At 43.0% G+C, this 16,122-nt stretch overlaps 1 protein-coding gene across 4 annotated transcripts in view; it reads right to left on the bottom strand.

The window, feature by feature from the left end:
• The window catches only part of LOC115201007 (ATP-citrate synthase), a 110,636-nt gene that overhangs the window by 55,766 nt on the left and 38,748 nt on the right, over positions 1 to 16,122 (bottom strand). For 3 of the 4 annotated variants that reach the window (XM_029764193.1, XM_029764192.1, XM_029764194.1), the window contains exons 12-15: positions 15,391 to 15,545; positions 13,130 to 13,223; positions 12,497 to 12,556; positions 3,112 to 3,253 (exon numbers count right to left, since the gene is read on the bottom strand). In XM_029764193.1, coding sequence (XP_029620053.1) covers positions 3,112 to 3,253; positions 12,497 to 12,556; positions 13,130 to 13,223; positions 15,391 to 15,545 — 451 coding nt within the window. The remainder of the gene's footprint in view (positions 1 to 3,111; positions 3,254 to 12,496; positions 12,557 to 13,129; positions 13,224 to 15,390; positions 15,546 to 16,122) is intronic. The other variant, XM_029764195.1, reaches the window with a different exon arrangement.

A 16,122-nucleotide genomic window follows, 5' to 3' on the forward strand; every position in this document is an offset into this window, starting at 1 on the left:
AGTGCCTTGGTCCTCCTTTTTGATTACCAATTTACTGCTTTTACCAAAGAGCACATTCTGTCGACTGAAATTTGCCAATATTTCTTAAAACCTGTTTTTGCTTTGTTTTTTTGTTTTGTTTTTCTTTTATAATTGAATTTTTGAAACGTACAATATACTTGCAGTGAAGCCACTCAACTACTACATCATGCCAGTCTTCCAACAGATTCCCATTCAGGGTCAATGCCCTGCTCAAGGGCCTGTTGACCGATCTACCACCAGGCCAAAAAACGTGAACCCGAACCCTCCAAGATCCCCCCCCACAGTTCCCCAATAGCTGTCCCTCAACCATTTGAGACCCCTCCCACAGCCCCCAGGAAGAAAAATAAAAAATACAATTAATTCCATTCCCCACCCCCAAGAACCCCCCAATGCACAAACCACCAAGAGAATATACTAAAGAGTAAAAAGGAAAAGACAGAAGAAAACAGCAAACAACAATGCAAAAAAAATTCTAAATTTAAAACAAAGGACATCAAGGACAACTAAAATCATAACAGCAATGCCAACTGTATATGTTTGTGTGCATGTCTGGCACTATTACGTGTGTGTGCGCATGTGTACAAATACCTGCACGGCATCAACCTCAGGCAAACCGGCATTAGTTGTAAAAACACTGCCACTTAGTGTCATTCAAATTAATTTTTTCTTTTATCTTGACCATCATTCTCTCTCACACAGCAACTCCACTCCCACTTGTCTCCAATTCCACATACCAACCCTCAGCTTCCCTCAGCCCATCCCATCCATCTCTGCAGGCCACCCACTTCGGGTTTCTACGCAATTCAACTATGCTCTGATGTTTAACGTACAATTTCAATCTAATCTAATAGAATCCACAGATTGCGAGTTGAAGATAAATACTTTGACTAAGATTATTAGTAATTGACTGACCCGGTCTCTCCAGATCTCCTGACAGTACTATTTGTAGGGTCAATTTTAGATCAATGCTATGCATTTTCAGCCATTCCTGAACCTGAGACCAGAAACAGGCTACCTGACGGCAATACCAAAATAAATGGTCTATTGATTCTGTATCCTCACAACAAAATCTGCAGAGCTTCGATGATTTTATGCCCCAAATATTCAACATTTTGTTGGCAAGAAATCAATATAATAAAAAATAAAGGGAACACTTAAACACCACAATGTAACTCCAAGTCAATCACACTTCTGTGAAATCAAACTGTCCACGTAGGAAGCAACACTGATTGACAATAAATTTCACATGCTGTTGTGCAAGTGGAAATTATAGGCAATTAGCAAGACACCCCCAATAAAGGAGTGGTTCTGCAGGTGGTGACCACAGACCACTTCTCAGTTCCAATGCTTCCTAGCTGATGTTTTGGTCACTTTTGAATGCTGGCGGTGCTTTCACTCTAGTGGTAGCATGAGACGGAGTCTACAACCCACACAAGTGGCTCAGGTAGTGCAGCTCATCCAGGATGGCCCATCAATGCGAGCTGTGGCAAGAAGGTTTGCTGTGTCTGTCAGCGTAGTGTCCAGAGCATGGAGGCGCTACCAGGAGACAGGCCAGTACATCAGGAGACGTGGAGGAGGCCGTAGGAGGGCAACAACCCAGCAGCAGGACCGCTACCTCCGGCTTTGTGCAAGGAGAAGCAGGTGGAGCTCTGCCAGAGCCCTGCAAAATGACCTCCAGCAGGCCACAAATGTGCATCTGTCTGCTCAAATGGTCAGAAACAGGCTCCATGAGGGTGGTATGAGGGCCCGACGTCCACAGGTGGGGGTTGTGCTTACAGCCCAACACCGTGCAGGACGTTTGAAATTTGCCAGAGAACACCAAGATTGGCAAATTCGCCACTGGCGCCCTGTGCTCTTCACAGATGAAAGCAGGTTCACACTGAGCACGTGACAGACGTGACAGAGTCTGGAGACGCCGTGGAGAACGTTCTGCTGCCTGCAACATCTTCCAGCATGACCGGTTTGGCGGTGGGTCAGTCATGGTGTGGGGTGGCATTTCTTTGGGGGGCCGCACAGCCCTCCATGTGCTCGCCAGAGGTAGCCTGACTGCCATTAGGTACCGAGATGAGATCCTCAGACCCCTTGTGAGACCATATGCTGGTGCGGTTGGCCCTGGGTTCCTCCTAATGCAAGACAATGCTAGACCTCATGTGGGGTGGAGTGTGTCAGCAGTTCCTGCAAGAGGAAGCGGATGCTTTAGTCCAGGTCTGGGAGGAGATCCCTCAGGAGACCATCCGCCACCTCATCAGGAGCATGCCCAGGCATTGTAGGGAGGTCATACAGGCACGTGGAGGCCACACACACTACTGAGCCTCATTTTGACTTGTTTTAAGGACATTACATCAAAGTTGGATCAGCCTGTAGTGTGGTTTTCCACTTTAATTTTGAGTGTGACTCCAAATCCAGACCTCCATGGGTTGATAAATTGGATTTCCATTGATTATTTTTGTGTGATTTTGTTGTCAGCACATTCAACTATGTAAAGAAAAAAGTATTTAATAAGATTATTTCATTCATTCAGATCTAGGATGTGTTATTTTAGTGTTCCCTTTATTGTTTTGAGCAGTGTATACACACACACACACACACACACACACACACACACGTATGTATACAATTATACTTCATTTTAACACACTAATTTTATATAACCCCTGAAAATGTCATGTTAATACAACATTCATATCTTGAGATATTTTAGTTTCGGTTTATAAATCGGAGTCCACCCGTTTCATTTTGGTGACATTTTTGGAAAAGGCTTAGCCACTGACCTGTGCATTCTCAGGCCACTTTTGACACAGAATTTGGATACAAAAATGTATATACACATCTCAGCAATGGTGAGACATACAGACATGAGACAAAGTGCACTGTGCTTCTGATAATGTCTTGTATCATTTGGTAAGCTCAAGTCTAGCTCTAAAATAACTGTTTATTTCACCCCTCTAAATTTCAAACTTTTTTTGTGAATAAGTTCTGTGCCTTTCTCAATAGAGTACTCTATTTTTATAGCCATCTACAACAATCAATTATTTTAAAGTCCTTGAGGGGTAGTGAACAAGTTGTGCTCAAGAGTCTTGAAGGACCTACGTGAAGGGATAGACCATGGCCGCCACAGAGGGCTCGTCCCGCGAGCACACGTAGTCAAAGTCGAGCATGCCTTGCACCGCCCGCGTCTGCATGCCCCACATGATGGCTTTAGTGTTTCTGCTAAACAGCATGGTGGCCTTGGCTGCAGGGAGAGGAGAAAAGGAGGGAGGGGATAAGAGGAATGGAGGAAGAGAAGAGAGCACACACAGGAGGGGTTATGTAGAGTACAGCAAGGCACTAAGAACAGAGACAAGCAACGGGCACATGCAAATATCAGGGAGACATGATAGGCTGTTAATGCTGTAAGGATATTGAGGAGAGGCGTCACAAATGTTACACGGGAAATGTATCAGAAAAATAATCTTTCCAATTGCTCACGACTTTGACAAAAAAAGACATACAAGTGAAACGTAAAACTATATCTGAAGGTATCGAATGAAGTCAAGAGTCTGACCAGGTCATTATTAGTTATATTTGTCAGTAGGACATACATTTCCATTTCTTGGAGCTAAGGGGTCTCTTTCCTAAGGGGCTCAACAGACAATGTTTTGGTTTTTCATTGTACTGAAAAGTGTTACTGAAACACCACCTGAAAATGGAAGAATTAGTAATGAATTATTCTAAAGCAACAACTCTAATGTAGCTCACCAAGGAAAAACATGTAATATTGCTTCGTTAATAAGGGAACACAGGTTCAACAAAAACACACAAGCGCAACACGATTGAGTCCAAGTACTGTATAGGCTAACCAATTATTTATTTTACCTTTAACTAGGCAAGTCAGTTAAGAACAAATCCTTATTTTCAATGACGGCCTAGGAACAGTGGGTTAACTGCTTTGTTCAGGGGCAGAATGACAGATTTTGATCTTGTCAGCTCAGGGATTCGATCTTGCAACTTTCCGGTTACTACAGTTTGGTAGTTCAGGTTCCAGTGGCATGCATTGAAACACGTGGCTTTCTCGTGGCTTTTTTTTTTAAGCAAAAAACTATGAATTAACTGACTTATTTTCAAATAATTGTCAACATTTACTATCACATTAACGTTTGGGATGTTCACTGTATTAGGAACAATAGCAAGTCTATTTCGCTCCAGCAGCTGGCATATTCTGTCCGTTCACAATTCACCTGTGGGAACATGGCTGCTCTCAACATCCGACAACAGAAAGCGTTGGCCACTATCCGAGGGACTGTTTGTAAGGAAAAAACCTCTACCCTCGACTTACATTTACATTTTGGTCATTTAGCAGACGCTCTTATCCAGAGCGACTTACAGTAGTGAATGCATACATTTCATACATTTTTTTTTCTTCTCCGTACTGGTCCCCCGTGGGAATCGAACCCACAACCCTGGCGTTGCAAACACCATGCTCTACCAACTGAGCCACACGGGACCCCGACTTCTCTTGAGTCTTTTGCACGGCTCACTTTTAAAGTGGATACCTACTCAACTAAAGTGTAGTTTAAAGACAGCGGACAATGTGCATGACCTGGAAACAGCACGAACTAAGCTAGAAGAGGAAATCAATCTACAAAAAAAATTAAAGAATCACTTGAAAATCTTTCCCATAAATTAAACTTAATTTACCATCCATTGAGTAAGACTCAACCATTACTTCCATGGTAATCGACCCAGCACTGGACAACAAGCTACGCAGTAATGATCAATTAGCTGATTTAGCAATTATTAAATCTAAAACTGAAATTACTAAATCAGAACCCAAATTGATCTAGTTACTCCCACTTCTATAAAGAACTGTACATCTCCGATTGTAAACCCACACCAAGCCAGACTAAGTCCTTTCTAAAAGATGAAACCTCAAAGTATTACAGTCGTTCACAAAGGTTACTTTAGGAGAGCGAATTAAGGATGTCACTCAGTGTTCTCACTATCACCCCCCCCCCATCCTTGATAAACACAGATATTAAACTGTTTTCCAAAATGTTGTCATCCAGTCTCGAGACTTACCCAAAAATAGGCCACATGGACCAAAGCCGGTTTGTTACAGTGTTTATCCTGGGCCTCCCGAATGGCGCAGTGCTAGCTGTGCCACTAGAAATCCTGGTTCGAGTCCAGGCTCTGTCGAAGCCGGCCGCGACCAGGAGAACCATGGGGCGGCACACAATTGATCCAAAATCGTCCGGGTTAGGGGAGCGTTTGGCCGGCCGAAATGGCCTTGTCCCATCGCACTCTAGTGGCGGGCCAGGTGCATGCACATTGACACGGATGCCAGGTATACTGTGTTTTCTCCGGGTTAAAACAGGCAGTGTCAAGAAGCAAGGCGGCTTGGTCGTGTTTCGGAGGACGCACGGCTCTCGACAATCGCCTCTCCCGAGTCCGTACAGGAGCTGCTGCGATGGGACAAGACTAACTACCAATTGGATACCATGAAATTTGGAAGAAAGGGGTAAAAAAATACATGTTTATCCTTGGATAAACTCTGTCAACCATTGCATAGGCTTATGAGCCCAAGCCCCAAAAAATTTAATTATAATGTATTTAAATTATGATTATGCATGGCAGACAAACATAAAACAAAACTGACTTAAGATGTCTTTGGTATATAATTGGTCTAGCATATACTCCAAATTAAACAAATTAGAGTAAAATTTCTATCCAAGAGATTGGGAGAGCCCTAAGCGATGTTGTTGGTTCATTGATTGTAAAGGGCGGTATAAAGTTAGCCTACAATTATAAAAATTTGTACTTGAATAAATCTACTAATAGGGCATGTTTCATAACGAATTGGGTGACATTACCTTTAGCTATACAGAATCTCCCCACCATGCATTACCATCTCCTTTATTCCGAAATTCAAGCTTGCAAAGGGGCTGTCAACAATTCCCAAACAGATTTCACTTGGTTTCCAAAATTAAGCACTGGGTAGCTGTAAGAAAAGGGTTGGAGAGTCCATGGCATACAGAGATTGGGCTGAATATCAACTAGAATATCAAATATCGCACAGCGAGAGCACACGCCTCAAACAGTGTTTAATGCATGGAGTGACATTTCTATAATATAAGCACATGCTCCGCTATAAAAACCAAAGTAGATTAGCCGGCATCATTGAAAAACAGACTGGCGGGATAGCGTGCGGCCGCCATTCCCTATTCGACTGCATACAGATGTATTTTTTCCCTTGCCCATTTCATTATGGGCCATTCCAAATCGAAAATAATTTTAAATACATAGTAAAGACTAGATTAAATTGAGAAAAGTCTGATGGGTGAAATATGATCACTTCATGAGAGAACAGCACGTTTTTTAGCGACTTTCTCAAATCATCAATAGGCTATAGTCGCATCATGCAGCCCATATATGTTTCGATTTAAGACATTCTAAGTTTTGGATCATTCCCAACTAAACTTGCCAAATAACTAAATAAATCAAATCATATAGGACCTGTTTCAAATGATCACTTTTATGCTCAACATTAATATGCGCAATATAACATTAATATGCGCATCCACTCAGGAATGGGCAACAAATCCTTTCTATTTTATTCAGCTAAGTAAAATTATATTCTTCTTCTAGATTTGACTTTTTTTTCCCAAAAGAAGATATTCCAAAGGAGCGCATTTCAGCGGCTTGTATGCGTGGAGGCCTGACGATATTAAACATGTTTACGTTAATTAATGGTCAATTACCGTGAGACAGGTCGTCTTTTGCATGACAATAGCCAGCTGACAAAATGTCATGACCGCCACAGCCCTACGCCTGGCACCTACTACCATACCCCATATTCAAAGGCACTTAAATATGTTGTCTTGCCCATTCACTCTGAATGGCACACATAGACAATCCATGTCTCAAGGCATAGAAATATTTTTTTAACCTGTCTCCTCCCATTCATGCACACTGATTGAAGTGGATTAAACAAGTGACATCAATTAGGGATCACAGCTTTCACCTGAATCCACCTGGTCAGTCTATGTCATGGAAAGAACAGGTGTCCTTTTATTTGTTTTTATATTCAGTGAATGGCAAGGTAAATTATTCAAGATAAAATGAACAAATTTACAAAAGGAGGGGAAAGACAGGACTATCCACACTAAACTTTAAATTGTATATCCAGGCACTAGCATTTCGCCACATCCTTAATTAGTATAGACATGACTCTTCTGCCCCCTGGCTGAGTACAGCGAGAAACACAGTGTCGCCTATCGCCCTGGAAAAGGTATTCACTGATATATCCATTCAACAATATAAACTACGCTTTGGTCAGATTTTCACTCACACAATTTCTATGTGGCGCAAAATTGAAAAACAATGTGGCATTCCCATTTCTCAATAACGCCTTGCAACCCTTAATATAATGGTTTTGTTAGAATTCTAAGATATTAAAGATATATACACAGCAAAAGGAAACTCGTTTTTCTATACTTACAACATAGATCAGCTATGCTGGCCTATGGAGTCACTTGGGAAACAACTACCGAACCATTCAATGATGGGATTTAAGAATAAATTCTGTGCTCAAGAAAGGACTGCTCTCTAAATATATAAACAACTTTTGGAACGCTCATATTCTAAGCTAGCCATAAAAAAAGCATGGTCCACAGATCTAATTAAATCGGAACAACCCTTTAACTGGAACAGAATATGAAAAAATATGACCTGGGTTGCAGTTATCTTTGTATGCATTTCTTTGTTTTTGTACCTGCAATCCCACCTCTGAAAAAAAGAAAACTAAATAAAAAGCATATGTTCGCCACTGTCTTACCAGGGCCCTGTTTCATTCCAGATCTTAGTTTCCTTCCATCTATGCTTGCCATCTGCTCTGTCATGATGAGAAGGTGGAGTCAATACATCAGAACCAAGATAACTGAAGGAGCTATTAAATAATAGGCTACACCTATCCAGATCTATCACACAAAAGGGGAGGGAGTGCCAGCGGCTGGTGTAACAGCCTAAGCAACATATGCCCTCCGGCAACGGTGTTTTGAGCCCAGTCGCGGCCACCCTCTGCCCCTACGATCTGTCCCCGTTTACATTTCCCACTGTACTGTCAGAAATAATACAAATGCCACCCCCACCCCACCAAAAAGTACAATTTTGTTACGTTACAGCCTTATTCTGAAATTGATTTTTCAGGAACAGCAGTGGGGTCAAACTACAGACCCCTGTTCCTACATTTGAACATAAAAATTGTTTTATCAAACAAAACTATTCTACATTCTCTCTGGGACCCTCAGGACGACAAATCAGAGCAAGATTACTGAATGTAAGAACTTTATTTACCTTCAGAGGTGAATGTATCAAACCAGTTGCCGTGATATGTTGTTGTGCACTTTCTTCAAACAATAACATGGTATTTTTACACTAATAGCTACTGTAAATTGGACACTGCAGTTAGATTAACAATTTAAGCTTTCTGTCCATATAAAGACAATGTCTATGTTCCGGAAAGTTGGCTGTTGTATACGTCCTTTCTAGTCACGTTAGCAACAACCGTCCCCACAGAGAAAAAAATACAAAATAACCTGATTTACACAAGTATTCAGACCCTTTGCTATGAGACTCGAAATTGAGCTCAGGTGCATCCTGTTTCCATGAATCATCCTTGAGATGTTTCTACAACTTGGAGTCCACCTGTGGTAAATTAAATTGATTGGACATGATTTGGAAAGACACAGACCTGTCTATATAAGATTGTGGAATCTTATATAGTGCATGTCAGAGCAAAAACCAAGCCATAAGGTTGAAGGAATTGTCTGTAGAGTTCAGAGACAGGATTGTGTCGAGGCACAGATCTGGGGAAGGGTACCACAAAATGTCTGCAGCATTGAAGGTCCCCAAGAACACAGCGGCCTCCATTCTTAAATGGAAGAAGTTTAGAACCACCAGGACTCTTCCTAGAGCTGGCTGCCTGGCTAAACTGAGAAATCAGGGGAGAAGGGCCTTGGTCAGGGAGGTGACCAAGAACCCGATGGTCACTGGCAGAGCTCTAGAGTGATGGTTGTCCTTCTGGAAGGTTCTCCCATCTCCGCAGCACTCCACCAATCAGGCCTATCTGGTAGAGCAGCAAGACAGAAGCCATTTCTCATTTTAAAAAAGCACGTGAAGGCACCCAGAATGACAGTGGTCCAAGGCACTGCATAGCAGTGTTGATGAGTCACTACAGCCTGGGGTTTGATTAATAATAAGGTAAAAGCACATTACAGCCCACTAGGAGTTTGCCAAAAGGCACCTAAAGGACTCTCAGACCATGAGAAACAAGATTCCCTGGTCTGATGAAACCAAGACTGAACTCCTTGGCCAAAATGCCAAGCGTCACTTCTGGAGGAAACCTGGCACCATCCCTACGGTGAAGCACGATGGTGGCAGTGTCATGCTGTGGGAATGTTTTCAATGGCAGGGACTGGAAGACGAGTCAGGATCCAGGGAAAGATGAACGGAGCAAAGTACAGAGCGATCCTTGACAAAAACTTGCTCCAGAGCGCTCAAGACCTCAGACCGGGGCAAAGGTTCACCTTCAAACAGGACAACAACCCTAAGCACACAGCCAAGACAAAGGAGTGGCCTTGGGATAAGTCCCCGAATGTTCGAGCGGCTCAGCCAGAGCCCGGACTTGAACCCGATCTAAAATCTCTGGAGAGACCTGAAAAAAGCTGTCCAGCAAAGCTCCCCATCCAACCTGATAGAGCTCGAGACGATCTGCAGAGAAGAATGGGAGAAACTCCCCAAACACTGATGAGCCAAACTTACAGCGTCATACCCACTTGAGGCTGTAATCACTGCCAAAGGTGCTTCAACAAAGTACTGAGTAAAGGGTCTCAACACTTGTGATATTTCCGTTAAGTTTTTTAAACATTTACAACATTTCTAAAAACCTGTTTTTGCTTTGTCATTATGGGGTACTGTGTGTAGATTGATGAGGGAAAACTATTTAATCCATTTTAGAATAAGGCTGTAACGTAACAAAATGGAAAAAGTCTGAATACTTTCCGCATAAGGGGTCTGAATACTTTCCGAATGCACTGTGTGTGTGTGTGAGATATACATCTCAAACACACATCGTAAAAAGGTCCTCTCACTGTCAACGGAGTTTATTTTCAGCAAACTTTAACATGTGTAAATATTTGTATGAACATAAGATTCAACAACTGAGACAAACTGAACTAATTCCACAGACAAGTGATTAACAGAAATTGAATAATGTGACCCTGACCAAAGGGGGGGGGGGGGGGTCAAAATCAAAAGTCAGTGAGTATCTGGTGTGGCCACCAGCTGCATTAAGTACTGCAGTGCATCTCCTCATGGACTGCACCAGATTTGCCAGTTATTGCTGTGAGAGGTTAACCCACTCTTCCACCAAGGCACCTGCAATTTCCCAGACATTTCTGGGGGGAATGGCCCTAGCCCTCACCCTCTGATCCAACAGGTCCCAGACATGCTCAATAGAATTGAGAGTCGGGCTCTTCGCTGGCCATGGCAGAACACTGACATTCCTGTCTTGCAGGAAATCACGCACAGAACGAGCAGTATGGCTGGGGCCATTGTCATGCTGGAGGGTCATGTCAGGATGAGCCTGCAGGAAGGGTACCACATGAGGGACGCAGATGTCTTCCCTGTAACGCACAGCGTTGATTGCCTGCAATGACAACAAGCTCAGTCTGATGATGCTGTGACACACCGCCCCAGACCATGACGGACTCTGCACCTCCAAAATCAATCCCGCTCCAGAGTACAGGCCTCGGTGTAACGCTCATTTCTTCGACGATAAACGCGAATCCAACCATCACCCCTGGTGAGACAAGACCACGAAGAGCACTTTTTGCCAGTCCTGTCTGGTCCAGCGATGGTGGGTTTGAGCCCATAGGCAACGCTGTTGCCGGTGATGTCTGGTGAGGACCTGCCTTACAACAGGCCTACAAGTGCTCAGTCCAGCCTCTCTCAGCCTATTGCGGACAGTCTGAGCACTGATGGAGGGATTGTGCATTCCTGGTGTAACTCGGGCAGTTGTTGCAGATGTTGTTACACGTTGTCTGCCACTGCTAGGACGATCAGCTGTCCGTCCTGTCTCCCCGTCTTAGGCGTCTCACAGTACGAACATTGCAAGTTATTGCCCTGGCCACATCTGCAGTCCTCATGCCCCCTTGCAGCACGCCTAAAGCACGTTCACGCAGATGAGCAGGGACCCAGGGCATCTTTCTTTTGGTGTTTTTCAGTCAGTAGAAAGGCCTCTTTAGTGTCCTAAGTTTTCATAACTGACCTTAATTGCCTACCGTCTGTAAGCTGTTAGTGTCTTAACGACTGTTCCACAGGTGCATGTTCATTAATTGTTTATGGTTCATTGAGCAAGCATGGCAAACAGTGTTAAAACCCTTTACAATCAAGAGCTGTGAAGTTATTTCGATTTTTACGAATTATCTTTGAAAGACAGGGTCCTGAAAAAGGGATGTTTCTTTTTTTTTGCTGAGTTTGTGTATATATATATATATATAGTGTATAAAAAAAACAAAAAAAGGGGAGCGAGGAAAGAGGAAGGGAGCAACTTTCTGGAATGAAACACAGCCCGGGACAGCCGCAGACCCATTTGACAAGGTTTGCATCTGATTCTACACCCTCCTCCCAAAGTGTACACTTACACCCGTGCATGGATTTAACAAGTGGTGGAAACTCACTCCAGCCAATGCATACATCAATAATATGCTCCAGCCCATGCTAACATCAATAATATGCTTTAAAATCCATGCCGGGAAGCATGCAAGTCAACATTTCTGGAAAAGACTAGAGAATTGGGAGAGTTAGTCACCATGAGAAACAACTAACTGGATGGAGGCTGAACAAAGGCATTTCCCACACACACACACTACTTGAGAAACAGGGATAGAGGTAGGGGAAAGAAGGAGAGGAGAGCCTGGAGGAGGACTGAGGGTCTAATCACTCGTCCCTACCTCCACTCCAGCCTGACGAAGCCTGTGCTTCTGTGACCAACAACAGAAAGCAGTGACGACAAAATAAGCGACAACGAAAAAAGTTACAAAACGGTTTGAATAAAAGCCATACTACGTAACCTCATCAATCAACTAATGCATTGGATGTGTTGTATGGTTGCATTATGGCTACATGCCTTGGCCTTCACACTTAATTGCATGGATACCCAATAAGAGAAGGGACGAATATAGAGCTCAATTAACTAAACATCTACTTAAAAAAGGGATTAAACACAAACAATACGAAACCCAAGGAACTTACCCATTTAGACCATTCCCTAGGCCTAGACAGTGTGAGTTCTAGAATGCCAATGCAGAACATAGGCGTGAAAGCAACACACACACACCTCTAAATTGGGGAAGTGTGGGGCAAGACAGGTGCAAACCCAAGGAGAGGGGGGAGCAGGATGGGCGAGCTAGTCGTGTAGGGTTACACCTGCACTTACCGTAGCAGTCTCCTGTGAATTCCTCCTTCACAGGCCACAGCCATGGACAATAAGAAGCGGCTTATAAGATTTGAGCATGAAAAGACAGGTTGATTACACATCGAAATGAGGGGCAAAAACAGAAAACATTTAAAATGTCAAACTGTGCTGGGTGGTTGGTGTAGATGGTGAGAGAAAAGGGAAAGTGGGATGGCAGAGGTGAAGAAGCAGACAAAGACAGAGGGTGGTGTGTTTGAGAACAGGGTCATTCATATTCATTAGTGCACAATGCACACTGTAGCAAAACATTTTGCAATGTCAATTGTTTACTCCAAATGCTCTACTACGTGATTTAAATGGTTTCCGTTGCAAAACATCTTGCTACATTTAGCTACAATGTGCCTTAATTATTATGAAGTGTAGGGAGTCTAAACTGTCCCCAAGTTGTCCCTTTTCTTACTGAACCTCTGAGGAGCTACACATGACATATGTTTGTTTTGTTGTAAACTAGCGCTTTAAGGATAGGTTTCCCCTGACACAGATTAAGCCTAGTCCTGCATTTAAAAGCATCCTCAATGGAGACTGGGTTTAATCTGTGCCAGGGAAACCAGTACAAATTGGTGAGGGCAGGGTGGCGTGGTTAGCACTCGTTACCTGCTGGTACGCCCGCTTTGGGCTTCTTAGCTGACGTGGCATCGTTGGCTGCTCTGGGCTCAGAGAAGGAGGCTGTCCTGGTAGATGCTGGGGTCTAAAAGAAGAGAGACAGTGATGAGAGGGCGATGTGGGCTTCCTGAATAGTAATTACAGGGGTATATAGACACTCAAATATACAAGTGAACACTAAAGTCTAGAAGGGAGAGAATGATGAGAGGGAGTTTGATGTGGGAGTTGTTAATTTTGAAGTAGTATCTGGATTTGAGGCTGCTAGAAGTTATGAGGGTCATCATTCCCATGTTGAATGTAGCTGATGGTGGAAATAACAGCAGTACTAGCTAGGTCGTCAAATTGTTAGGGTCAATAAAAGTTTTGAGAGGTCAGACTACATGCCAGGAAATTCAGACTCTGTCTGAAGTGCTGGCATAAAATGTTATCCTATGAGCTGCAGTAGTCAGGGTGGGGCCAAAACCTTTTCAATTCAGTGAATACCCTGTGAAAGTGACGTCACCCTAAGTCATACTTCCGTGGTCATGTCATGGGGTTCAAGATTATATTATTAAATTCATGATAATTTAAGATATATACACACACACACAGTACCAGTCAAAAGTTTGGACACCAACTCATTCAAGGGTTTTTCGTTATTTGTACTATGTTCTACATTGTAGAATAACAGTGAAGACATCAGAAATAACATGTAATCATGTATTAACCAAAAAAAAAAAAAAAAGTGTGCAACAAATCACAATACATTTTATATCTGAGATTCTTCAAAGTACCCACCCTTTGCCTTGATGACAGCTTTGCACACGCTTGGCATTCTCTCAACCAGCTTCACCGGGAATGCTTTTCCAACAGTCTTGAATGAGTCCCCACATATGCTGAGCACTTGTTGGCTGCTTTTCCTTCACTCTGCGGTCCAACTCATCCCAAACCATCTCAATTGGGTTGAGGTCGGGTGACTGTGGAGGCCAGCTCATTTGATGCAGCACTCCATCACTCTCTTTGGTCAAATAGCCCTTAAACAGCCTAGAGGTGTGCTGGGTCATTGTCCTGTTGAAAAACAAATGATAGTGGGACTAAGCGCAAACTAGATGGCATGGCGTATTGCTGCAGAATGCTGTGGTAGCCATGCTGGTTTAGTGTGCCTTGAATTCTAAATAAATCACAGACAGCGTCACCAGAAAAGCACCCCCACACCACCACCTCCCTGCTTCACGGTGGGAACCACATATGCGGAGATCATCCGTTCACCTACTCTGCGTCTCACAAAGTTATCAAATTTGGACATCAGACCAAAGGACAGATTTCCACCGGTCTAATGTCCATTGCTCGTGTTTCTTGGCCCAAGCAAGCCTCTTCTTCTTATTGGTGTCCTTTAGTAGTGGTTTCTTTGCAGCAATTTGAACATGAATGCCTGATTCACGCAGTCTCCTCTGAACAGTTGCTATTGAAATATGTCTGTTACTTGAACTCTGAAGCATTTATTTGGGCTGTAATTTCTGAGGCTGGTAACTCCAATGAACTTATCCTCTGCAGCAGAGGTAACTCTGGGTCTTCCATTCCTGTGGCGGTCCTCATGAGCCAGTTTCAACATAGCGCTTGATGGTTTTTGCGACTTCACTTGAAAAAAACTTTCATAGTTCTTAAAATGTTCCAGATTGACTGACCATGTCTAAAATTAATGGACTGTCGTTTCACTTTGCTTGTTTTAGCTGTTCTTGCCATAATATGGACTTACATGGCTCTCTTCTGTATACCACCCCTACCTTGTCACAACAACTGATTAGCTCAAACACAATAAGGAGGAAATAAATTCCACAAATTAACTTTTAGCAAGGCACACCTGTTAATTTAAATGGATTTCAGATGACTACCCCATGAAAGCTGGTTGCAAGAATGCCAAGAGTGTGCAAAGCTGTCTTCAAGGCAAAGGGTGGCTACTTTGAAGAATGTATTAGTTTAACACTTCCTTGGTTACTACATGATTCCATATGTGTTATTTCATAGTGTTCATGTCGTCACTATTATTCCACAAAGTAGAAAATAGTCAAAATAAAGAAAAACCCTTGATTGAGTGTGTGTCCAAACTTTTGATTGGCTGGCTGGCATACATACGTGCGTGCATTCATACACTCCACTGCTTGACCAAAAACAAACAAAAAAATAAATAAATCTTGGTCGACCGAAAAGCTATCGACCAAACAATCGACCTGTCGACTAATTGGGGTCAGCTCTACAATGAACACAAAACGTACAGCGGCGTTGGTGCTGGAGTTGAGCAGGAAGTTGGCCGTGTGGGCGGCTACTGGAGGCTGGTTGGGGATTGGCTGGTGACCTAGCGCCATGCCGACAATGGCTGTCATGTGGGTCTCTGTGCCGAAAACATAGATGGGGATACCGGTGGTCTTCCCTGTGGGGGAAAAAATTGACATGGTTAACAAATATTTTGATTATCCTGAACTGTACAATAAGAAGGAAACCTATTGATCAAATCTCCAGGTGTGAATTTCCCAAAAACATAAAAATCTTTTTCATTGTCTACCAATGGACTCAAAATGATCTTAGTGCCAAAGATGGTCGTTATGTTTTAGTACATCTTTTTTTGCAATATTACTTTAGCACCTTGTTGCAAACAGGATGCATGTTTTGGTATATTTTTATTCTGCACAGGCTTCCTGCTTTTCACTCTGTCAATTGGGTTAGTATTGTGGAGTAACTACAATGTTGTTGATCCATCCTCAGTTTTTTCCTATCACAGCCATTAAACTATTTGAAAGTCACCATTGGCCTGCTAGTGAAATCCCTGAGCGATTTCCTTCATGTCCGGCAACGTTTGGAAGGACGACTAACTTTGTAGTGACTGGGTGTAATGACACACCATCCAGAGTAATTAATAACTTCACCATGCTCAAAGGGATATTCAAAGTCTACTTTTTTTTATTTTTACCCATTTAACAATAAAACGTCCCTGGTGTTTGCGGTTGAAT

This window comes from Salmo trutta, chromosome 10 (genome assembly GCF_901001165.1).
Source record: "Salmo trutta chromosome 10, fSalTru1.1, whole genome shotgun sequence".
NCBI classification, from domain to species: domain Eukaryota; kingdom Metazoa; phylum Chordata; class Actinopteri; order Salmoniformes; family Salmonidae; genus Salmo; species Salmo trutta.